The 25,591-nt window shown below is 48.8% G+C and overlaps 1 protein-coding gene and 1 pseudogene across 1 annotated transcript; one reads left to right on the top strand and one right to left on the bottom strand.

Moving 5' to 3' along the window:
- Positions 1 to 7,457: 7,457 nt before the first annotated feature.
- On the top strand, positions 7,458 to 8,551 carry Ccr4 (C-C motif chemokine receptor 4). The gene has a single exon (XM_057768764.1). The coding sequence runs from the start codon at positions 7,458 to 7,460 to the stop codon at positions 8,541 to 8,543; it is 1,086 nt and encodes a 361-aa protein (XP_057624747.1). The 3' UTR covers positions 8,544 to 8,551.
- Positions 8,552 to 18,144: 9,593 nt separating this feature from the next.
- LOC130873797 (peripheral myelin protein 22-like) lies at positions 18,145 to 18,439 on the bottom strand (annotated as a pseudogene).
- Between the last annotated feature and the right edge of the window lie 7,152 nt (positions 18,440 to 25,591).

The raw sequence follows: 25,591 nt of genomic DNA, 5'->3' as shown, positions 1-25,591 counted from the left end.
ACCTTTGTCAGGGAAGAGCTGAGCGGAACGTGTGAGGAGTGGGCCAGAGTCCTCTGTAGCTCACACAAAGGAGGCTCAGGGACATCCAGTAAGTGGCCCTAGACGCCTTCCTCCGGGGGCAAGGGCTGAGTTCTCGGTGATGTGATCTGGAATGATGCCCAGATCATCCCATCGGGAGAGTTCTCAGAGCTCAGGTCGAAGCCCATGCGGCTCAATGAAGAGCATGACCCTGGAGCACCCTGGAAATGAAGGGACCCGGAGCAAAGGGAGGCCATCTTTCCTGTGCCTCCCGGCAGCCCTTGCGGCTCCTGCTTCTCCCAGCAGCCACCTGGGCAGAGGAGCCTCAGTCCCCATCCCAGCGCTCGGGAGGCAGAGGGAGGGAGATCTGAGAGTTTGAGGACAGCCAGGGCTACACAGAGAAACCTCAAAAACACAAACAAACCAGAAATTAACCAAACAAAAAAGATCTGTCACCCTGTCTCCACCTTCCCCATCCAAGGATTAGCTGAGGCGACACGGTGATCCTCAGCCTTCGTTGCATCTGTCCAATAGTGCGAATGCTGTCATTTGACTTTTTGAGTGCGTTGCCTTGACTCTCCCCTGAAATCTCTATGACTTTGTTCCAGGGATAGAACCCTCCCATGCTGTCCCTACTTTCCCAGTCTTTAGCGCCACAGCTGGTGTCTGCTTTTCATTATATTCATCCCCCCCCCCCACCTTAAAGCCAGGAGTGGTGGCATCTGCTTTTCTTCTCAGCACTTGGGTAGCAGAGGCAGGAGGATCTCTGTTTGAAGCCAGCTTGATCTACATATTGTGTTCCAGCACAGTCAGAGCGACCTGTTTAAAAAATTAGATGGGGGCGGGAAGCCGGAGGAGGGGAGGGAGAGGGAACTGTGGTTGGTATGTAAAATAAAAAAAAACTTTCAAATAAAAAAAATAGATTGATTTATTCTATGCAGACACGTGTTGTTCATGCATGTGTGGCTGGCACCATCTGTGTGGCTGGTGACCTGCTGGAACTAGAGTTACAAATGGTTGGCAACCACCATGGGAGTGCTGAGAACCGAACCTGTGTCCTTAAAGGCAGTAAATGTTGCTAACAGCTGAGCCATCTCTCCCGCCTCTCATTATGTATTTTATCCAACTCACTAAGCTTTTCATTTACAAAGTTTCTGTTTTTGCTTGTCGTCTTTGTTCTTGAGACTGGATCTCACTAGCTGGAATTAGTATATCTGGTTGAGGATGACCTTGGACTCACGTCGTCGTCGTCCCCCACCCCCCGCCCCCATGTCTCTACTTCCCAAGGGTCAGATTATAGGCGTGTGTCATCACATCCAGTTTGGACTCAGTTTTTTTTTTTTTTTTTTTTTTTTTTTTTTTTTTTTTTTGGTTTTTTCGAGACAGGGTTTCTCTGTGGTTTTGGAGCCTGTCCTGGAACTAGCTCCTGTAGACCAGGCTGGTCTCGAACTCACAAAGATCCGCCTGCCTCTGCCTCCCGAGTGCTGGGATTAAAGGCCTGCGCCACCACCGCCCGGCCTGGACTCAGTTTTGAGTCCCTGGCTTGATCCAGTCAGTTCCCCTCTCAGCAGCAAAAAACACTTTCCAAAAAAAAAAAAAAAAACACTTTCCAAATCTCTCCCTTAGGCAGGTCCTCATGGTCTGGTGCCACTGTGAGCAGCCCTTCCCCCAGCCACCCACCCCCACCATCCCCCAGGTGTAGATGGCTGGGGTTAGCCCCTGTGCTGAGTTACTCCGGTTAGCCAATCAACAGGCGACTAACTAACCTCACCTGGAAGTCCTCCCAACCTGCTTTTCTAGCTCTGTCAGCCTTGCCTGGCCGACTTCTCTCGCTTCTAGCTGTTTCTGGCTGTTTAGCCACCGGACTAAGCCACTGTGGTTCCGCCGCAGAATCCCAAGGGTCTCCAGGAGGCCTGATGGGGTGGGCTTCCTAGTTCCGATATGCTGCTCCCACCGGTAGCCCGAATTATTTTCAGTCTTTGGTGTTTGATTCAGACTTGGTCCACAAGGGGGCGCTACAGCTCCATGCCGGACACAGGCCTGGCGTGGTGGTGTCTGGGCAGGCTTTTCATTGAGTTTTATTCCTTCCATGGGCTCCTTTTTTGGAAATCAAGCCTAAAGCGGCTATGAAAACGTCAAGAGCAAAATCGTAGGCCTAAGTGTGCCCCTCTGGCTTGGGACGAGCCTTCTTCCCTGTGGTTTCCTATTTCTTCACATGTGGTCTGGACATAGTGAAAAAAAATTTCATACATGTACACAAAATGCATCCTGGTTACCTACTCAATCATATTTTTATTTTTTATTTTTTTTTTTATTTTTATTTTTTTTTGGTTTTTCGAGACAGGGTTTCTCTGTGGTTTTGAAGCCTGTCCTGGAACTAGCTCTTGTAGACCAGGCTGGCTCAATCATATTTTTAAATATTTATTTATTTATTATGTATACAATATTCTGTCTGTGTGTATGCCTGCAGGCCAGAAGAGGGCACCAGACCTCATTACAGATGATTGTGAGCCACCATGTGGTTGCTGGGAATTGAACTCAGGACCTTTGGAAGAGCAGGCAATGCTCTTAACCACTGAGCCATCTCTCCAGCCCTCAATCATATTTTTGATTTTTAATTTATTATTACTGGTTTTGTTTTTTTTTTTCCCCGAGACAGGGTTTCTCTGTGGTTTTGGAGCCTGTCCTGATTACTGTTGGTTTTTAAGATTTGTTTTCGTCAGGTTTAGGGGAACACGCCTTTAATCCCAGTACTTGTATTGCTTCTGCAGGCAAGACAGATCTCTATGAATTTTAGGGTAGCCAAGGCTACATGGTGAGGCCTTGTCTCAAACTCCAGAACCCCTGCCTCTGAAAAAAAAAAAATCATTTATTTTCATTGTACGTATATGAGGGTTTTGCCTGCATGTATGTAAGTGTACCACATGTAGAACTGGAGTTACAGACACTTGGGTACTGAGAACCCATTCCAGGTCCTCTGGAAGTACAGCCAGTGCACTCAGTCATGGAGCCTTGGAGCCTGACTAGTGTTCTCTGGACTGTGGTTTACTTACCGCCCCGACTGCTGGCTACCTCTGGGCTAATAACTGCTCCATCTCAAAGGCTGCAAGCGGCCCTTGGTCTCAAGAGCAGCTCACGGTTCACTGAAGCAGCAGCTGGGACCCAGGAATGGCTAAGGGGGACATGGCAGGCTCAACCATTTCTGTCTATTTCTTTCGTGGATGGGTAGTTTGCCTCCATGCGTATCTGTGTAGCACCTGCTCGCAGAGGCCAGGAGGAGGCATCTGATCCTCTGGAATCAGAGTTATCACTACAGCCCGACCCCTTATCCAGGACAACCAGCCTCCTTATTAAATTAAAGTCACCTTCCAGGTCAGACAGACACAGTTAGATCAACTTCCCCTACTCTACATATGCATCAGTGCCTTTTGCCCTGAGACGCTCCCTGCTTCTTGCTCTGGCCATGGCAGATCTGGAAAGTATCTGGGGATTTAGGCCAAGTCATTTGGAGAGCATCACACAGTCGAGTGCCTGTCTGGCATTTAAATATATATGTATACATATATATTTATTATTTTTGAAATATAAACTCTCTCTGCAGCTCTAGCTCTCCTGGAACTTACTATGTAGATGACACTGGCCACCTGACTCTGCTTTCCAGGTTTGACTTGTTTGCCTTGCATATTTGCAAGAGGGAAATAATAGTCTCGGAACTAGCTCTTGGAGACCAGCCTGGCCTCAAACTCACAAAGAACCTCCTGCCTCTGCCTCCCTAGTGCTGGGATTAAAGGCGTGTGCCATCACCGCCCAGTACTTTTTTTTTTTTTTTGGTTTTTCGAGACAGGGTTTCTCTGTGGCTTTGGAGCCTGTCCTGGAACTAGCTCTTGTAGACCAGGCTGGTCTCGAACTCACAGAGATCCGCCTGCCTCTGCCTCCCGAGTGCTGGGATTAAAGGCGTGCACCACCACCGCCCGGCAGTACTTTTTTTTTTTTAAACGGCAGTCTCTGTATGGCACTGGGGACCTTGATCACACTGTCAATTCTCTACCTCCCTAAGTCACCAAAAATACATTTTAATTTTTTTTTTCTTTTTTCGAGACAGGGTTTCTCTGTGGTTTTTGGAGCTTGTCCTGGAACTAGCTCTTGTAGACCAGGCTGGTCTCGAACTCACAGAGATCCGCCTGCCTCTGCCTCCCAAGTGCTGGGATTAAAGGCATGCACCACCACCGCCCGGCTTACATTTTAAAATTTAAAAAGCTTTGAAAGTAGAAAAATGAAAAAAAAAAGCTTTAGAATATTTTCTTTTTATCCTCCCTCCCTCCCCATTCTCCCTCCCTCCCTCCCCATTCTCCCTCCCTCCTTTCCCTTCTGTTTTGAGGCATGTAGCTCAGGTTAGCCTTAAATGTGCTATGTAGCCAAGGATAACCTTGGGCTCCTAAACCTCCTGCCTCCCCCTCCAAAGTACTGGGATTACAGGCATGCGCACTGCACCCAGCTTTTCTTTTCATTTTTCTTCCTTCCCACAGAACAAACCATACCACCCTACCTTTGAGTTTGGGGAAATGAGTCACTCAGGGTTTTTTTCTCTCTTTTCTTTTTACTTCTTCCTTTTGTTACGAAGCCTCATACGGGTAAGGGAAGAGCTGGTATGTCACAGGAAGTCACAAACCCTTCAAAGTACCTGAGCTGCTTTAGGGATCCTGGCATTGCCTCACAGACCGCCTCCAGGACCACACTCAAAAGAGCAAGGTAAGTGGAGACGGGACATTTGTGAACTCTGTGGCTATCTGATTGCAGGTGTGTGCGCAGCACGAACAGGTGCCTGCTCCAGTCCAACATCCAGGTGTTTATTTATTTTTTAAGATTTATTTTCTATGTGAGAGTGTTTCCCTGCCTATGTGTAAGTACCCCATAAGTGTGCCTGCGCCATGGAAGTCATAAGATGAGAGCTTTGGATCACCTGGAATTGGGGTTATAGCTGACTGTGAGCCACCTTGTGGATGCTAGGAATTGAACCTGGGTCCTCTGCAAGAGCAGCAAGTGATCTTAGTCACTGAGCCGTTCCTCCAACCCCACATGCAGGCTTCTGTTCTTGTTGGTGCTCGCTGGCCTATATCCTGGAGTGTTCACACTTTCTACCTGCTTGCGTGCCTCCCAAGGCTTCCTTAGCCAGGCTTTCGCGTAGACTTGGCTCTGCCCCCAAACCCGAAACTTTCCCTAGGATTGCTAACTTTACTGCTTCTACTAACAAGTCAAGCAATGCCACACAACGTGGGATTACAGAACTGTAAGCAAGTTATTTACTTATGTATTACTTTTCTTTTAAGATGTATTTGAGGGCTGGGGAGATGGCTCAGTGGTTCAGAGCACATACTGCTCTTCCTGAGGTCCTGAGTTCAATTCCTACCACTCACATGAGGTGGCTCACAACTGCCTGTCACACCAGCTCCAAGGGAGTCTCACACCTCTGACCCCTGTGGGCACCGGCATTCATGTGCACATACCCACACACACATAACTAAAATGAATGACAAAAAATTTAAAAAGAGATTATTTGATTACATTTACTTATATATGGTATGTATATGTTTATTTGTGTGTACACACTTGCCAGGGTGCTTGTGTGGAGCGCAGAGAATGATCTGCTACAGATGACTGTTTTCTTCTACCTTGTGGACCCAGGAGATTAGACTCGGGCTTGATGGCAAGTGTCTACATTTGCTGAGCCGTCAGTTCTGCCTCACTCGTCTGTGAGAGTTTGATATAGTGTAGGCTGGCCCCAAACTCACTGTGTGGCCGAGGCTGGCCCCAAACTCACTGTGTGGCCGAGGCTGGCCTTGAACTCCTGGTCTTCCTGCCCCTACCTCTCAAGTGCTGGTAGGAGCCACTGTGCCAGGCTGACCGTTTTTGTTTGCTCTTCTGAGACTATCCTCATTCCTGTTGTTTCTCCCTTCCATTTTCACTAGTGAAGTGCTCTTAGTCATCGACAGACTTCTCTCAGGAGACCCTGCCATGCAGCAAGTCTTCAATGTGCCTTTCCAAGAAAAACAAATGAACAAAATCTCTGTTGAGAAACACCAGGGCAGGGGCTAGGGAGGTGGTTCAGTGGGCACAAGGCCCTGAGTTCAGATCTCCAGCAGGTAAGCAAAAGTCAGGTGTGGTGGCGCGTGCCTGTAGCCCTAACCTTGCAGGGTGGAGATGGGAACCTGGGTGCTCCTTGACCAGCCTGTCTACCCAGAACAGAGAGCTTCGGGCTCAGAGATGAGACTGTGTCTCACAAAGAGAAGGTGGAACGCGACAGAGAAAGACCCTCTGGCCCCATAAACGCAGGCAGAGATGACTGCATATGTCCACAGATGTGTACACATATGTTTACACGGCACAAAGACATATACATAGGAGCACTATAGGATTCAGGCATGTAATAGTGAAGAATGGGGAGGGATTAGATGTGAATTCCTGAACAAAATGAGAAGGATTTAGTAGGGACTGCCAGGGTGCCAGAGAGACAGACCAGGAAGCAGTGGGGGGTGGTCCTGGGTCAGAAAGCCGCTTATTCCAGCCATGCTCAGGTGAGTATTTTGTGTGAATAACTGCAAAAAAATGTTTTAATCTCTGTATCTACCAATTTACTTACTCATTTTTATTCTTTGTTTACTTATTTGAAAGGGTTTCTTCTATGTAACCCTGGCTGTCCTGGAACTAGCTCTGTAGACCAAGCTGGCCTCGAACTCACAGAGATCCACCTGCCTCTGCCTCTCGAGTGCTGGGATTAAAGGCGGGCGCCACCACCGCCCGGCCACAACCAGAATTCTTAACCACTAAGTCACCTCTCCAGCACCTTTAGCTCCTTGTTTATTTTTGAGACAAGGTCTATCTATCTAGCCCTGGCTGGCCTGGGACCCTCTATGTATACAAGGTTGACCTCAAATTCACAGAACTCTGTCTCTGCCTCCTGAGTGCTGGAATTAAAAGCAAGCATCACCGTGCCCTGCTTCCTTTTATTCTTTTACATTTATTGTGTATGTGTGTGGGGGGTGCATTTATGCCAGAAGACAGCTTTCTTGAGAGTCAGGTCTCTCCTTCACCTCAGTGGCAAGTGCCTTTACCTGCTGGGACATCCCACTGGCCAGAGAACATTTTAAACTGTACCACCTTGAGGGAGGAGTCCAATCCTTACCTATCCCTGAGGGAAATGAGCTTCCCAGCAGAGAGAGAGAAGTCCAGGAGGTGAACGCTTCTGGCTGACTCCCAAGGCGGAGGTGATTTTCTCTGACCTTGCAGTCCCTTCTGGACAGGGTGTACAGTTTGGGGCAGCATCATGTACAGCTGTTCCTAGCATTACGCAATCTTTTGATTTCTTTTCATTCTTCCAGGCATCTCATTTGTTCTTTTCATTGGCTTCTTCTGCTTGTACCTGGAGCCCAGAGATCCCGAAGATGAACCCCACGGATGTAGCAGACACCACCTCCCAGGATGAAAACGGGTACCATAGTTACTACCACGACGAAAACATTCCCAAACCTTGCACCAAGGAAGGTATCAAGGCCTTTGGGGAGCTCTTCCTGCCTCCTCTTTATTCCTTGGTCTTTCTGTTGGGTCTGTTTGGAAACTCCGTTGTAGTTCTGGTGTTGCTCAAGTACAAGAGACTCAAGTCCATGACCGACGTGTACCTGCTGAACCTCGCCATCTCAGATCTGCTGTTTGTTCTTTCGCTCCCGTTCTGGGCCTACTACGCCGCCGACCAGTGGGTTTTTGGATTGGGTCTCTGCAAGATTGTGTCATGGATGTACCTGGTGGGCTTTTACAGCGGCATCTTCTTCATCATGCTCGTGAGCATCGATAGGTACCTGGCCATCGTGCACGCGGTGTTTTCCTTGAAAGCGAGGACTCTGACCTATGGGGTCATCACCAGCTTGGTCACGTGGTCAGTGGCTGTGTTCGCCTCCCTTCCGGGCCTCTTGTTCAGCACTTGCTACACGGAGCACAATCGCACGTACTGCAAGACCAAGTACTCAGTCAACTCGACGACCTGGAAGGTCCTCAGCTCCCTGGAGATCAACGTCCTGGGGCTGGTCATCCCGCTGGGGATCATGCTGTTCTGTTATTCCATGATCATTCGGACCCTGCAGCATTGCAAGAACGAGAAGAAGAGCAGGGCAGTCAGGATGATCTTTGCTGTGGTGGTCCTCTTCTTCGGCTTCTGGACGCCGTACAACGTGGTACTTTTCCTGCAGACCCTGATGGAGCTTGAGGTCCTTCAGTACTGCAGCTTGGAGAGGCACCTAGACTACGCCATCCAGGTCACAGAGACCCTGGCCTTCATCCACTGCTGCCTCAACCCCGTCATTTACTTCTTTCTCGGGGAGAAATTCCGAAAGTACATCGCCCAGCTCTTCAGAACATGCCGGGGTCCTCTTGTGCTCTGCCAATACTGTGACTTCCTTCAGATCTACTCAGCCAACACCCCCAGCTCCTCTTACACGCAGTCCACTGTGGATCATGACCTCCGGGACGCTTTGTAACCACGTGAACGGGGTATCATGACATTAACAAGCTCTCCACAGCCAGCGCTAGCCCACCTTGTTTTCAGCAAGGGTGCCCCGAGCAGGTGTCTGAGGAAAGCAAACAAGCAAAACTCATGGAGGGCTGGCTTCTCACTCTGCAGCTGGCTCTTCCTCTTTCCTTGGAGAAGTGCAGTCCAAAATGTGTTTAGCTGTCTGAGTTTGTTCACACACCAGGTCTGCCTACAGGGAGAGGGGAACCTGGGGAGGCCTGTCCAGTTTCAGTGGGCTTGTAGATTGCACTGAAGACACCTCCCCTCTTCCCAGCCTCCCCCGCTAGGGGACTCTCCAGAGAGATCCAGAGCCCTGATGGGTGGAGGAAATCACTCTTCCGCCGTGGAAATGAGCCTTTGAATGAATCTCCAGTTTTTGTAGAACTGTCTTGATGACTTTGGCTTGCTGTTGTCCTGGTGTTTTTCCAGTGGTACTCCATGAAGACAGATGTATAGAGAAATAAGGATTTTAGGTCATGGTTCTTTTGCTATAGAGGGTTGTTCATTGATGCCTGGCTATACATGAAGGTGATGAGGCATTCAGATGATCCTGTCTCCACTTGAAACAGGCATTTAGAGCATACCTGTTAAAATCCACATGCAGCTTAGCTTGCATATATATATGCAAATATATATATTTGTTTTTGTTTTTTCAAGACAGGGTTTCTCTGTGTATCTTTGGCTGACTTCGAACTCACAGAGATTCTTTTTTTTGGCGGGGGGGTTTTCGAGACAGGGTTTCTCTGTAGCTTTGGTGCCTGTCCCGGAACTAGCTCTTGTAGACCAGGCTGGTCTCGAACTCCAGAGATCCGCCTGCCTCTGCCTCCCGAGTTGCTGGGATTAAAGGCGTGTGCCACCACCGCCCGGCTTTTAGAACTCACAGAGATTCGCCTGCCTTTGCCTCCCGAGTGCTGGGATTAAAGGCGTGCACCACCACGCCTGGCACTGATATATGTTTTAATTATGACAGGTGGTGGTTATTCAAATCAGGGTAGGGGGTGAAATGCCCTTGTAATCTTAACTGCTCTGTGGCTGAGACCAAGGGATTTTAGATTCAAGGATTACCTGGATAATACCAAAACCAGATCCAAGCAAAACCCCAATGTTTAGCTCTGAAAGGCTCTTCTGAGTACCATAAATTCATCTCTCTCTCTCTCTCTCTCTCTCTCTCTCTCTCTCTCTCTCTCTCTCTCTCTCTCTTTCTCTCTCCCCTCTCTCTCTCTCTTTTTAAATGTGATCATGGTGGCAAGTGTTTTTTATCCCAGCAATTGGGAGGTAGAGGCAGGAGGATCTCCAAGTTTGAGGACAGCCTGGTGTATGAATTTAGTTCCAGGATAGCCAAGGCTATACGGAGAAACCCTGTTTTGAAAAACAAAAACATTAACAAAAACCAAAACCCATGAGCTTTATGAGCCAGGTGGTGGTAGCGCACACCTTTAATCCCAGTACTTGGGAGGCAGAGGCAGGTGGATCTCTGTGAATGTGAACCCAGCCTGGTCTACAGAGCGAGTTCCAGGTCTCTCAAAGCTACATAGTGACACTTTGTAGCAACAAAAAGGAAGGAAAGAAGATGGTATATTAATAAAGTATGACAATATCTATTGAGATAAGGATAAAAAAGTCATTATTGAGCTGGGAGGTGGTGGCGCACGCCTTTAATCCCAACACTCAGGAGGGAAAAGCAGGCTCATCTTTGAGTATGAGGCCAGCCTGGTGTACAAGAGCTAGTTCCCAGGACAGGCTCCAAAGCTACAGAAAAACCCTGTCTCAAAAAAACAAAAACAAAAAAAGTCATTACTAGTGGGTGTTAAAATAGCTATTAAATTATAAAGTTGTGCTGGGCGGTGGTAGCACACTCCTTTAATCCCAGATCTCAGGAGGCAAAGGAAGGCGAGCTCCAAGTTTGAGTCCAGCCTGGTTTACAGAGTGAATTCCAGGACAGCTGGGGTTAGAACAGTTACTCTTATAATATTTTAATAATTTATCATGTTACATCATTAAGATAATTTGCTAAGTCTGTTTTTACTCAAGTAATTTAAAGTCTTCCCAGTTACTTTACATGTATGGTGTGTGCCTGCATGTATATCTGTGTACCACATGTGTACCTGGTGCCTGCAGAGGCCAGAAGAGGGTGTTGGACCCCCTGGAACTGGAGTTACAGATGCCTGTGAGCTGTCCTATAGATGCTGGGAATTGAACTCAGGACCTCTGGAAGAACAGGCAGTGCTCTTAACTGCTGAGCCATCTCTCCAGCCCCTTGTTTTGTTTTTTAGACAGCCTCACCGGGAGCATAACCTGCCCTAGGATTCAGTGTGTAGCCAAGCTGGCTCTGACTTTTCCCAGTCCTCATGTACTGGGATTATAGATGTGAGCCTCACATCCAGCTCCATAGTTTAACTGCTCAGAATTGAGCGAAAACTCCAAAAAGCTTGTGAGAGCAGATCCCTCCCAAAATAAGAGCCAATCTGGAGAGATACTGGGTTAAAATGCGTCTGTTAAGTGTGCACATTGTAGCACTTGCTGCCTTTATAAAGAACACATTTCTAGAAGTTTATTTTCTGAAGAGTGGCTTCAAGAGGAAAATTTGAGAACTTTATGGAAAACAAAATAAAGTCGCGTATTCAGCTGCACTAAGCCTCCGCTCCTGGCCGTGTCTCTGTGCGCGCTTCTGGGGTGGGTGGGAGTTGGAGTTCTTGGTCCACCAGAGGTTTAGCCACGTGCTGTAAGTCCAAGAGAAGAATGGATGAGTTAACTGTTAAATTCTCCACGTGGGGGCTGGCAAGATGGCGCAACTGGCAAAGGAGCTTGCCACTGAGCTTGGTGACCTGAGTTTAATCTCTGGGATCCACATGGTGGAAAGAAGAACTGATTCCCAAAAGGTGTTCTCTAACCTCCTTATCTGTGCCATGGCACATGTGTGTACATGTGTGCATGCATAGACACACACACACACGAGAGAGAGAGACAGAGGAGAGAGACAGAGAGAGACAGAGAGAAATGGAAAGCTAAGAGCCCAGTTGGGCCAAGAGGAGCCCTTGTGTTGTGCACTGGGAGGTGAGGACACAGAGGTTGGAGCGGCTCCTGACTTTGTGTGTATATAGGTGTGAAATTTTGCTTTCTCCCTCTAGGAAATGACATGCAGCAATCAGTCTTTGCCTCCTCAGATATGATCCATTACACACTGTAGTCATGTGCTGGATTCTCACTGTTCCTCATAAACATGTACTTGCATCCCGCACCTATCTAAAAGATAGCAGGAGAAGGGTATATAGGTTTTGTCCAGACTTTTCTTTTCTCCTTTTGTTTTTTTCTAGGCAAGGTCTCTCTATGTAGCCCTGGCTATCCTGGAACTCCCTCTGTAGACCAGGCTGTTCACTCCCTCTGTAGTCCAGGCTGGCCTCAAATTCAGAGATCTGCCTGCCTCTGCGTCCCAAGTCCTGGGATCAAAAGTGTGCGCCACCATTGCCTGGTTTAGGAGTAGCTCTTATTTGTTTTCTTAGAAAGCTTTGACTTAGCCGGGCGGTGGTGGCGCACGCCTTTAATCCCAGCACTTGGGAGGCAGAGGCAGGTGGATCTCTGTGAGTTCGAGACCAGTCTGGTCTACAAGAGCTAGTTCCAGGACAGGCTCCAAAACCACAGAGAAACCCTGTCTCGAAAAACCGAAAAAAAAAAAAAAAAAAAAAGAAAGCTTTGACTTGCTGTGCAGAGGTAGCACAAGTCTTTAACCTTAGTACTCGGGAGGCAGGGAGACAGAAGCAGGCAGATCTGTGAGTTCAAGGACAACGTGGTTTACAAATCTAGTTCCAGGACAGTCAGGGCTACACAAAGAAGCCAAGTATAAAAGAGCAACGTCAAAAACAAACAAAAAGAGGAAACTTTGGCCCTAAGGTGGCTAATAGGTGGTAAAACGCTTGCAGTGCACAAAGACCCAAGTGGCATCCCTAGAACTCTGATAGTTTTTAAGAAGCCAGGCATGGTGGCGTGTACTTGTCATCCCAAAGTGGTGGCAGCAGAGACTGCAGGAGACTTGCTGCCCAGACAGTCTAGCAGGATCTGCGAGCTCCAGGGCCAGGGGGAGGCCCCATCTCCCAAAAAAACAAAACACACACACACACACGTGGAGGAGAGACATTCATGAAGACACCTGACACTGCCCTCTACATCCATACACGCGTGAACACATCTGCTACACACCCACCTTCACACACACACACACACACACACAGAGAAAATTAGCTCCTAGTGTGTTAGGCTCCCCTTCTCCATGGCGAGCCTGAGCATGTTGCTGCTGTTCCCTTTAGCTCCAGTTTCCCCATCTGGGCCATGAAATGTATTTTTTTTTTTTCCCGAGACAAGGTTTCTTTGTATAGCCCTGGCTATCCTGGTACTCCCTCTTGTAGACCAGGCTGGCCTCGAACTCACAGAGATCTGCCTGCCTCTGCCTCCCAAGGGCTGGGATTAAACGCATGTGCCACTACCGCCTTGCCCGTGAAATGTATTTCTAGATGATTGAAAGAAATTGGTAAGAGGACTCATGCCAAGCATGTTCCAAGCTTGTACAGAGGGTGTGGGAGTTTCTCAGCCGGCGGCTGCCTCCTGTTTCCTGGCAGAGCTTTGCTCATTTTAGCATCGTGACACAGAAGCGTGGTGACTGGTAAAGGATCTGCTGCCTGTCCCCAGCACATAGAAGACCGAGCAATGCTGCATTGTGGTCCATGGCTCCCATCCTTCTACTGTGGTGGGATCTCCTCTTGTCTCCACTCACTCACAAAGGAGGCAGCTGTGTGGAGTTACCATCCTGCAGTGGCCTCAAAGATGGGACAGCAGCCTGTTCACTCCACCCTCGTCCACTCCACCCTTGTCCACTCCACCCCCATCCATTCCACCCTTGTCCACTCCACCCTCGTCCACTCTACCCCGTCCACTCCACCCCTATCCACCCCATCCCTGTCCTCTCTACCCCTGTCTACTCCACCCTCGTCCACTCCACCCCTGACCACTCCACCCCGTCCACCCCCCATCCCCGTCCACTCCACCCCTGTCCACTCCACCCCTGACCACTCCATCCCCATCCACCCCATCCCCGTCTACTCCACCCCTGTCCACCCCATCCCCATCCACCCCATCCCCGTCCACTCCACCCCTGTCCACCCCATCCCCGTCCACCCCATCCCCGTCCACTCCACCCCTGTCCACCCCATCCCCGTCCACCCCATCCCTGTCCACTCCACCCCTGTCCACCCCATCCCCACTCACTTCACCCCTGTCCACCCCATCCCTGTCCACTCCATCCCTGTCCACTCCACTCTAGCTCAGGACAGAAGCATTTCCTCTACTACTTATTAGGAGATTGACAGCTGACAGTTCAGCCACTATTTATTCAGGAATGGTCATCTTCTGGGGACAGTTTATATCTAGTGACCGCATTATGAATGGAGGCAAGCAGCATTTTCTCCTCACTCAGCTTTGGGACAGCTCTGAAGGATCCCAGCAACTCTTGAGCTCCCCTAAGTTTATCTGAGGCTGCTGTTGTACCCCGTCATGGTGAGCCTTCCTTTCTTTTTTTCTTTGGTATATTTTATTTCATGTTTTTGTTTTTTTGAGACTGGGTTTCTCTGTAGCTTTGGAGCCTGTCCTGGAACTAGCTCTTGTAGACCAGGCTGGTCTCGAACTCCCAGAGATCCACCTGCCTCTGTCTCCCGAGTGCTGGTATTAAAGGCGTGCGCCACCACCACCCGGCCATGGTGAGCCTTTCTTACTGCCCAAACTGGTGCCACTCATGCCCATACAGGTGTTTCCGAGAGGGGTGTCGTGTGGTTCCCTGTGTGCTGCTTTCAGAGTCTCAGGCTGTTTCCAGGGAGGTGAAGGCCAAACACGACACCAAGCATCACCTGGTCCTTGCACCAGGGCATCCTTCCTTCATCACCCCTAAACATCTGCCACACCTGATCCTTGCTCCTGCACTCTTCAGGACCCTGGTGACCTGCCTAAACCCTGAGGTATTTTCCTCACGACTGTTTGCCATCTGCCGGACTCTGCCGTCTGACGCAGCTTGCCAGCGACTGCCCATTCTGCAATCTTCCCTCAACAAAATGAACCCCTTTTTGTACAGCACTTCATTTGTTTTTTAAAACTCACATTTATTATGATCTAGTGGGTGTGGCAGCACACACTTGCCACTGTGCGCTGACAATCCGAGGGTGACTCACAGGAGTTCCATCTCTCCTCCCTCTGCTGGGTCCTGGGGTCGAACGCAGGCTTAGCCGCTTCCCCGACCCACAACAGTTTACTGCTTAAACGTTTCTGACAGTTCCAAATTCCCCCTTCGGAGCCCCAGAAATCCACCTAGTACTTTCACAAGCTGAGACTCATTTCAGACTTTCAAAAAGGAGATAGGGTCACTTTAATGATTTCCAGAATTGGGGTTCAGCGGCCTGGGGATGCAGCTTAGCTGGCAGGGTCTTGACTGGCACCAGTGAAGCCCTGGGTTTGCTACGTAAAAGGGGCACGGGGCACAGCCTGTGAGGCTCAACACTGGGGAGCTGGAGGCAGGGGAGTCAGTGTAAAACAGTAAGGCAAAACTTCAGTTACATTTACTTGTTGTGTGTGTGTGTCTGTCTGTCTGTCTGTGCATGGCATGTGTGTGGAATTCAGAGGATAATTTGCAGAAGTCAGTTCTCTGCTTCTACCATGTCCCAAGTATCAATTTCAGGCCATCAGGTTTGGCAGCACAACTTTACCAACAGAGCCATCTCACTGGCCCAGTGATCAGGAGTTCAAGTTCATAGGCACCTACAACATTGAGTTCAAGGCCAGCCTGGGCTACATGGGATGATAGAAATTAAACAAGCAAATAAATAAATTGAGGATCAGGGAAACAATATTGTAACCATGTATTTAACTCCACCGGCAGTAGCCACCAAGTCCAGGTGTAGTGAAACGGGCGAAAGAAACACTGGCTGGTTGTTTTTCACCTTGTGAATGCGCTTCCTCTGTCTGCCTAAGGCCTCTGCTCTAGTAAGCCCAGTTTCGCTTTAAGTATAAAGAGACGCGGACCTCTAGTTCCAAAATCCCCCAAGTGTGTTTCTAATAAAACTTTATGTGACCCGGTTCAAAGAGTGACCCAGTTGTTCCAGAAGCAGAGGCGGGTTTTGGGTAAAAAAGTTACTTCATCGAGACTTTTGATATGAGCAGAAGTGTGAGAGCTGAGAGTCTGTAGTTTCACCTCTGGGAAGTTGTAAAATAACATCAAGAAGAATAAATTCAAAAGCCATAAATTCCCGATTTTTATTTTTTCAGACAGCGTCTCACTAATGGATAAGGCTAGCCTTGAACTCAAGACCCTGCTACCCCAGCCTCCCACATGCTGAGATTACAGGTGCCATCCACCACGCCTGATTAATCAGGTCCAAACTTATTTGTTGAAGTAAGGATCTCATGCCTATAGACAGACCCTCTATCCTGAGCTGCATCCTCACGTGGCTCAGAAGACACAAAAGGAAGCAGAGTGCACGGGTCTTTGCATAATCATATGTCCACGCGAAATCATAAAACAGGAAAAACAACCTATTGAAAAAAACTTCTAACAGTGCTCAATAGAATCTTGCTGCATTTCATTGCATACGGGAGATGTGGGTATACACACACATTTGCCAACACTTTTATATCACACGCTCAAAATAGGCAAGCTGGGGTTAGGATGGTGGTATACACCTGTAAACCCAGGAGTTAGGAGCTAGACCAGCACGCTACCTTGGAGCCACGTCTCCAGCTGCAAGCTGTGCCTTTTTGTCCCCAAGAGAAAAGTAACATTACATAGTCTAAGGAATTTCAAGGCTGCTCCTCAGGGCATTGGAGGAAGATAGAAAAGTTAACACAGGCCAGACGGTGGTGGCGCACGCCTTTAATCCCAGCACTCGGCAGGCAGAGGCAGGCAGATCTCTATGAGTTCGAGGCTAGCCTGGTCTACAGACCAATTTCTAGTCTCTGAAGCTACACAGAGAAACCCTGTCTCAAAACCCAAAAAGAAAAAAAGAAAAGAAAAGTTAACACAGAAAGGGGGAAGACACAGAGCCAGGATCTCCCCTGTAGCTGGTTCTGGACAACAGAAAGGATCCCATCTCCACACAAGGTCTCTGGTCTCTCATGTGCCTTCAGCAGAGCCCTTCCCAGTTAGTAGCCAGCAGTTTTGTTTTGTTTTGAGACAGTGTTTCTCTATGTACCCCCAGCTGTCCTGCCACTATGTAGAGTAGAATGGCATTGAACTCAGAGATCTTCCAGCTTCTGCCTCTCAAGTGCTGGGATTAAAGGTGTGCGCCCCCTTGCCGAGCTGTTTTTTCTTTCTTTCTCTCTTTCTTTCTTTCTTTCTTTCTTTCTTTCTTTCTTTCTTTCTTTCTTTCATTTATTTTTACTTTTTCTTTTTTTTCTTTTTGTATTTTTATAATTTACTAGTCCACACTAGTAAATAAAAAATCAGGAAAAGCAAGCCAAAAAAAAAAAAAAGAGAGAGAGAGAGAGAGAGAGAGAGAAAGGTCTGGAGTCGTAGCATCAGAAGGGCACCGTATATACATCTACAATTGGTGGCCAATACAAGTCATTGCCAGACAGTCCTTGGAGGCACAGAACACTCTAGACCCAGCAAGCCAGGGAACTCACAGTCCCAGAGGTCTAGACGCTTGTCCTGATACTCCGACCGTGAGGAAACTGTGGGAGTGATGGAGGCTTTGAGATTTATTTATTGTAGTAATAACAACAGCCTAGCTAGGTACGAAAGCAGTTACGAACCGTTTATACCACACGCAATTATTCAGGTCTCCATTCTACTTTATGTCATCAAACTGTTAATCGAGTTTCCAGTGAGTGGTTTAGGTGATTAGTAATAACGAGGAATGGTAAATCTATAGCACCATTTCACAGACTCCTTGTCTCCAACTTCTCGTTGAAAGGTGTGACCCTGGTACTCTGCCTACAAGGACGAGTGTCCCAGAGCCACCAGGAGGTTTCTGCAGAGGGCTCTGGTCAGGGCGTTTCGTCTGTGAGTGCTTAGGGCTCCACACAGCGATTCGGGCAGTGGATATTTCTGCGAAATGCACCAGGTCACCCACAGTGTGAAGGCCTTTCTTTGGCCATTGGGGGTTTGTCCCCACACTTTGAGGTTGAGTGGGAGGGAGGTATCTGATTTTAGATGAAAGGGGCCACATGGGAGATTTTTATGTCTGAGCAAAACAAATGATAAAAACAAAAACAAAAACAAAGATACTGAGCTTGGTTATAGTGTTAAGATGTAAAGTTCTTTAAGATTCAACATGAGGCTGACAGTCAACATAAAAAGCAAACAATCCTATGTACATATATGTAAAAAGTGTTATAAATAGGTTTTATAAACCATAGGTATTATATACATCTTAAATTGACAGCAATCCCCACTCAACCGCGTTCTGTTTAGTTTGACTTGAGTTGAGCTTTGGGGTTAGCTCTTTTGGTTTATTGGGTTTGTTTTCTAGTTTCTTTCCTCCCTCCCCGTGTACCCTATGCGCGCTCAGAGCCTAGACGGATGGTGCATCGGGCCCTCATTCACGTTTCCGTAGGATTACGAAGACGATGCCACTGAGGCGGGCCAGGGGAAAGGCCACCCAGGCCAGGATGTAGGCGAAGCCATAGGAGTATTCAGTGTTGGCCTGCCACTCTCTGTGCCTCACTGTAGATGGCCGCTGCACTCATCACGCAAAGACCAGCAAGGATTTGGAAGAATCTGGTGATGTAAAAGTGGCTGCCCTTGGTGAGGGTGAAGAGCTGGCAGAAGAACAGGCACAGAGACAGGACGCTGAAGATGACAGACAGGACCATGGAGACCTGGACAGACTACAGCCATTTACTCGCTGATGGCAAGGAGCAACGTTGGACAGCTCCAGAGAAAGTCATGGTACAATTCTGCCAGAGATCAGTGGTGTGTCCATTGCCCACGAGCCATTGGCTGACGATGGCGACATGGAGAAACAGGATCCCAACAACAGTAGGAGCGTGACTAGGAGTTGGGCTCGGCTTGGTGGAGCGGTGCTTGCAGTTCAAAGGGACAGCTGTCTCAGAGCAGTGTGGCCTCAGGCACAAACTCCGGTGCCACCTCTGGGTTGCTGGCGTCCCCAAAAGACAGCTGTGCTTTGGGGTTGTGCATGCCTGTTGGAGCAGTGAGACCCCAGATCCTGAATTTCTTGTAATCCCCTGATCTGAGTGCCTACAGCTGCTCTGAGCACGAGACCTTCAGGAGTTCCTGATGGCAGGAGAGTGGTTTCTGGTGGGTTTGACTTGGGTGTGGCTATCTCTATATAATCTGCCCCTGAACACAATAAAGGGGGCATTCTTGGGGAATTCAAGGATGACCTGTGTCACTGTCTCTCTGTCTGTGTGTATCTGTGTATTTTAACCTCCAGCCCCCTTGCCCGAAGCTCGCGAACTGGGTGCCAGCACACAGAGCGCAGACACGGGGGCGCAGTGTGCGGCACACACCTGTTTTTGTTTTTTTTAATTTTTAAAATTTTCTTATTTTTTTAATTTTAAAAAATTTAAATTATATCTATTTTTTGAGGGACACCCGTGTCATGGAGCACATGCAGAGGTCAGAGGACAACTCTCTCCCTTAACCATGTGGGAACTGGGAATCGAACTCAGGTCATCAGTCTTTGCAGCAAGCCTCTTTCCCTGCTGAGCCATCTCATCAACCCCTGGTTTTGATTTTTGAGACAGGTTCTCAATGATGCAACAACTCAGGCTGACCTTGCACTTAACTCTGTTCTTGAACTGGAGGTGATCCTCCTGCCTCAGCCTCCCAAGAGCAGGCACTACAGGCATATAAGGAGTAGCTGTGTGAGGAACAGAGGAGCTATCTTTTTAGGAGCTAGAGGAGGGTGTGCCTACTCTGAAGTTTTCTGGATAGGACACTGTGTTGGTTACTTCTCTTTTGCTGTGTCAAAATAACCGACACAAGCGAGGAAGGGTTTATAGTCTCTCGCAGACTGAGGGTGCAGTCCACCATGGCGGGGGAGACACCACAGCATGCGGGAGCTGGTCGCAGGCATCCGCAGTCAGGAACCAGGGATGAACGTTGAGTCCTTCTTACCCAGTCTGGAACTCCAGCCGTGAGAAGGTACAGCCCACATTCAGGGTGAGGGGGTCTTCCTTCCTCAGATAAGCCTCCCTGAAAACACCCTCACAGACACACCCAAAGTTGTGTTTCCATGGTGACCCTAAATTTAGGCAATTTTTTTTTTTCGAGACAGGGTTTCTCTGTAGCTTTTGGTTCCTGTCCTGGAACTAGCTCTTCTAGACCAGGTTGGTCTCAAACTCACAGAGATCTGCCTGCCTCTGCCTCCCGAGTGCTGGGATTAAAGGCGTGCGCCACCATTGCCCGGCTTTAGGCAAATTTTTAACAATGCAGATTCACCATCCCTGGCGGGTTCTCAATGATGAAATTTGTCCAATTCAGGGCCACCGAGGAGTTGCTATGGAGGGGAAGAGAGGGAGAACGAGAAGGAGAAAGAGAAGGAGAGAGATGTTTACAAATACAAGGGAATCTGGCCTGCAAAAATAGCATCCAACCCAAAGCTCAGCCCGAGAAAGAAACAGCAATAGACAGGATCAGCAATTAGCACGTGAGTTCACGCAACCAAAATAGTGTGGGAAACGCTGTGTGTGGGGAGGCTGCTCACTTGGGCTGAGGAAAACACCCGTTAAGACGAGCAGAAGAGAGAGGACAGCTGCTGCTGGCAGGAGGGCGGTTCCCACCCAAAGGTGTGACCGGAGACGTGTGGGTATCAGTGCCAAACTGCTGTCTACAGCTGAACTCAGTTTCTCTTTTGTGCCTCCAGCCCTTCTGAAGGTGGGAACTTGATGATCCTCTAAAGTCCTTGTGGTTTTGAAAGGTGACTTTGACTTTTGTCATTTGCCGATGTCACTACCTGCTGAGTCACTGAATGGATCCACTCTCAAAGGCGGGCCTTCCCCAGGTCCATTTTGGGCATGCTCCTGTGTGTGCCTAGGCATGTGGACGATGGAGGGCAGCCTAGGGTTCCATCCATCTTTGCTGTCGTTTATTGAGACAGTCCTGGAGCTTGCCAAGCAGGCTGGTTGGCTGGAGAGTCCCCGGGATCCACCTGTCTCTGGTTCCCCATTACTGGGGATAAGGGGCCAGGCTACGATACCTGGCTTTTTTATTTTTTGGGGATGAAACTCAGATTCTACAGCTTGCATGCCGAGCGCTTTACCAACTGAGCCATCTCCACAGCCCACAGAGCCACATCTTACTCAGATCTTTTGCAGTCTTGAGACCTGGGAAATGTTTAGACTTCTCCTGGTCTACCCTGTGGCTTCAGATGATGTCATGGGGCTGGCTACTCAAGGCTTTCTCCTCACTGTGTTCTAGGTGGGGTGGGAAGCCTCCCTCCTCTCTCCATTCTGTGCCCAGTCCACTTGAACCTGAAGGTGGCCCTGGTCCATCCACAAAGTCAACTCGCATTGACTACTTCTGAGCCAACACCGTGAGGGGACCTCAGGGGTGCTGTTCCCTTTCAACTTGACCCTGAGGGTGGTGGCTCAGAGACCTGCTTGCTTAGACTCTAAGATGCTATTTTGTGTCCTCCCACCCAAAAGGGTGAGATGGCTGTGGGATGCCTAGTGATGTTCCCCAGCCCCTGGCTCAGTGTGTTCGTGTGCATAATGCATATGTAAGTGTGGAGAACGCACGTATGTGCCCATGCATGTGGAAGTTGGAGGCCAACCTCAGGTGTTCCTTAGGTCAGCCATCTTTCTTTTAAGAATTAATTCTTTCTGTTCTTTAATTTTTAATTTTTTTTTTAAAAGTGGGACTGGAGACGTGGTTCAGGATTTAAGAGCACTTGCTGCTCTTGCAGAACATCCAGGTTTGGTTCTCAACAAGCACAAAGTTCAGGGGTTCACAACTACCTGTAACTCCAGTCCTCTCTGGCCTCTTTGGGCACATGCATTCAGATGCACACATTCACACACAGATGTATATATATATACACACACACACATAATTTAAAATAAGAAGTCTTAAAAGTTTTTAAAATAAAATAAGTGTGTGTATATGTACACACACACAAGTGTACCAAGGCACACACACGTAAAGGTCAGAGGACACGTTGCTAGAGTTGAGTCTCTCCTTCCACCACGCGTGTCCCAAAGAATAATCTCAGGTTGAGGCCTGGTAGCAAGTGTCTTTGCCTGCTGAGCCATCTCACTGGCCCTGCCTTGTTCTTTCTTTGAGACAGGGTCTCTCACTGGGTCAGAACTTTCTGAGGAGGCTGGGTTGGCCAGTCTGTGGGCTCTATGTCATGGTCTGTCTTGTCCCTTTAAGAGACAAGCCCTGCCCACTTCCCCCTCCTCTGCAAAGGCAAGTGGATTTTCCTTCTGCTTCCAGCCTGAGCTCCCTTCTTTTCTGGCTCTCTCCTGAAGAGGTAGCTTCTCCTCTCCTCCATCTCTCTCTGTCTCTGTCTCTCTCCTCATCCCCCTTCTCCCTCCCTCTCCCCTTTTCCCTTCCCTTCCATAACCCACTAAATAAATACTCACTTTCTCAGCATGGTGTGCTTATTCATCTGTCTCTCACCTGCAGTGGCTCTTTGTGGGACCGGCTGACCTGCTGAGGTCTCTCACCCGCCATACAGCTCCCTGCCTGGGACCCGCTGCCCCTCATAGCCCACTGCCTGCTGCCACCTCTCAGGGACCTATAGTGTTTTATTTTTACCATTATATTCCAGAGATCTGTCTGTCTGTCTTCCTGCTGCTAGGATTGCAAGCAGGTGCCACCACACTCTAGCTGTTGCTTCCTTCTGTCTCCTCTCTCCCTCTCTTTGACCTTAGAAGCCTCTTGCCTCCCAAGGCCTCATCCTCAGGACCAGGACCGAGGACACACATGTATCATTTTAGGAACACAGATGGGACATCTATAGCCTGAAAATGGATAGAAATGAGGAGGTAAAAGTCTGTAAAGAAGACAAAAGGATGGCCACGTAGTCCAGAGGGTGGGAGAACCTCTCCAGACTGAGGTAGCAGGCTGGGAATGTAACTTGGTACAGTGCTTGCCCAGCAAGCATGAGACCCTGGAATCCTCCACACAAGTGACGCCTGATGGCCCACACTTACAATTCTAGAACTTTGGAGGTAGAGGCAGAACCAGAAATTCAAGGTCATCTTTGGCTACGTGGTGAGTTTAAGGCCAGCCTGGGCTGCAAGAAACACCGTCACAAACAAACATACACACAAACACAGAAAAAAAGGGAGCAAAATCGGTATTGCCTCTCAGTGCTGTTGAATTGGAGTGGATGGCGTCCGTTGCGTCAAGACTTCTGTGGTCTTACAGGTCAGAAGGCCCAGTGTGGGTGAGGGTTTCTGGAACTCAAGGCCGCTGCTCCACATCTGAGTCACGATACAGCAGCAGAGTGTGTAGGATGCCCCTGTCTCTCATGAACTGAATTGTTTGGAACACGCAGACAGACTGTCTAGCCAGAAGAAACAACGGGAGGGGTTAAAAATGTTTTTTTCTTTTAAATGAAATCTTGCATATTTCAAGAGGACGACACTGGGGTGTCAGACACACCTGAAGGAGTGGTGGGATCACGGGGCCCCAAGCCCCCTGAGCCTTGGCTGAGGGCCTACTGTGTGCAGGCCTTGGTTGAGGGCTTACTGGGGGCTGGATGTGCTCTGCCAGGTGCCATGGATACAGGAACTAAACATCACGTGAGGGATTGGGAACCCTTTAATCCTCTTGCCTCAGCCTCCCCGGCGGTTGGATTACAGGTGTGAGCCACCTACACACAGTTCTATTCATTTGTTTCTGAGGCAAGATTTTGTGATGTAGCCCAGGATGGCCTTGAACTTTTGAGACAGGGTTTCTCTGTGTAGCTTTGGAGCTTGTCCTGGAACTTGTTCTGTAGACCAGGCTGGCCTCAAACTCGTGGAAATCCACCTGCTTCTGCCTCCCGAGTGCTGGGTTAAAGGCTCTTGAACTGGCGGCCTTGAACTTCCTAAGTAGCTAAGGATGACCCTGAACTTCTGAGCTTCTGCTTTGCTTCCCAAGTGCTGGAAACAGAAGTGTGTAACAGAAGTGTGTACCATCATAACAGGCTCCTGAGGAAGGACCCAAGTCCTTCGGCTGCTGCTCCTTGGGCCATTGCATGATTCTAAAGTCCACAGGAAAGGGGACAGGACAGATGTAATGAAACCTGCACAAAGTCTCTTTGCTTAGCAAAATTCAAAGCAAAGAGGAAGCAGATGGGATAGACAGCACTGCCTGTCAGAACCCTGAGTGAAAGATTTCACCAACAGATAAGAAACAAAGAAACCCAGCTTGGCGATTCTCACGCCTGTGTGGGGCTGGCGGGCACGTTCCTAACCTGTAATCGGGTTCCTACCGCCTCCCATCTGGTTAGTTCACCAGGGGCCAAGACAAGCTGAAATGGCCCAAGGAAATCTCGCTGTAAAACACAGGCCAAGGGAACCCAGTGTGGATCAAGCCCTGTGCTTTGCAATGGGCAGGTACCAAACAGGAATAGGATTCGTTTCAGATCAGTGTCTCGACCTTGCAGTGAGATGGACAGACAGATACAAAATGATTGCAACTCAATACTCTTAACAGTTTTTAAAAATAACCACTATTGTCGGGTGCAGTGGCACAGGCCTTTAATCCCAGCACTCAGGGTTAGGGTTAGAAGCAGAGGCAGGCGGATCTCTGTGAGTTCCAGGACAGCCGAGGCTAAGTAGAAAGACCCTGTCTTCAAGTAAGGAAGAAAGAAAGAGAAGAAAAAAGACCCCTCTTGGGCTGGCCGTTTTATCTGTTCCATGTAGCTCTGTTGGTAGACAGTTTGCCTAACATAAACCCTGGGTTTGATTCCCAACATACCAATTATGGTAGTTTAGACTTGTAATTCAGGCTCTTGGGAGGTAGTGGCAGGGGGATCAGAAGTTTAATGTCATCTTTAGGTACATAGTAAACTTGAGGCCAGCCTGGGCTCCATGAGACCCTGTTTCAAAGACAAGAGAGGAGTAGTTGCTTTGTGCCTCTTCCAGCTTACTGCAGTGTCTTGCTACATAGCAACAGACACCTTCAAAGCAGCAGGTGAAGGGTGACACTTGCCCAGTGGGCAGGAAGTCACTGTTCCGGAGCCAGAAAGTCACTCTTGCTGCTTGAGAGCAGGAACACAGTGGTTTTAAGGAACCAGAACCCCAAAGAGGGTCACACTGTAGCCCTTGAGGCCAACCCTGGGCCTGGAGCCTTTTCCATAGGCTGAGTGTCCACCATGGCCCCGGGTCATGGTTAGAAGGTTCATTCCCCCAACCTCCAGTTCTTGGCTCCTACCATGCCTCATCACAGTCAGATTCCCTATTGCTGAACTGAATGCTCAGGCAGAAGACAGGATGGAAAGAATCAAGAAACGTGTGTGATGTTTAACTTTGTCAACTAAACACAATGTAGATTCACTTGGGAGAAGAGAGCCTTAGATTGGAGAGGTGGACTGCAATGGGTTGGCCTTTGGGCACGTCTGTGGTGGACTGTCTTAATAAATTGATGTGGGAAGCCCCAGCCCACTGTGGGCAGCACCATTCCCTGGACAGGGATCTCAGCCCAATGTGGCCAAACTGAGGTAAGCATAAGCCAACCAGCAGAGGCTCATGCACCCGGCTCCCTCTGCTTTTGACTGCGGGGGTATATGGCTAGCTTCAAGATCTCTCCTGCCACTTCCGCTACCCTGTAGTAACAGAACTGGGAGTTGAAACACACCTTTTCCCTCTTAAGCTGCACTTGCCAGCAGGGTGTTCTCACAACAAAAATGAAATCACAACAACAGAAATGAAACTGTAACAACGCGCTCTGCGGCAGGTGCTAGCTGAGACGCTCCCAGGGTTGAAGCAATCCAAAAAGCCTACCAAGCGGGGCCCACACTTGAGGAGACCAAGGCGCATAAGTGAGTCACTTTCTTGTCACCAATGGTGAGAGAGAGGGAGGGG

This window comes from Chionomys nivalis, chromosome 4 (assembly GCF_950005125.1).
Source record: "Chionomys nivalis chromosome 4, mChiNiv1.1, whole genome shotgun sequence".
Lineage (NCBI taxonomy): Eukaryota > Metazoa > Chordata > Mammalia > Rodentia > Cricetidae > Chionomys > Chionomys nivalis.
Note: the sequence above shows the minus strand (reverse complement) of the source record. Positions and strands in the feature narration are given on the sequence as shown.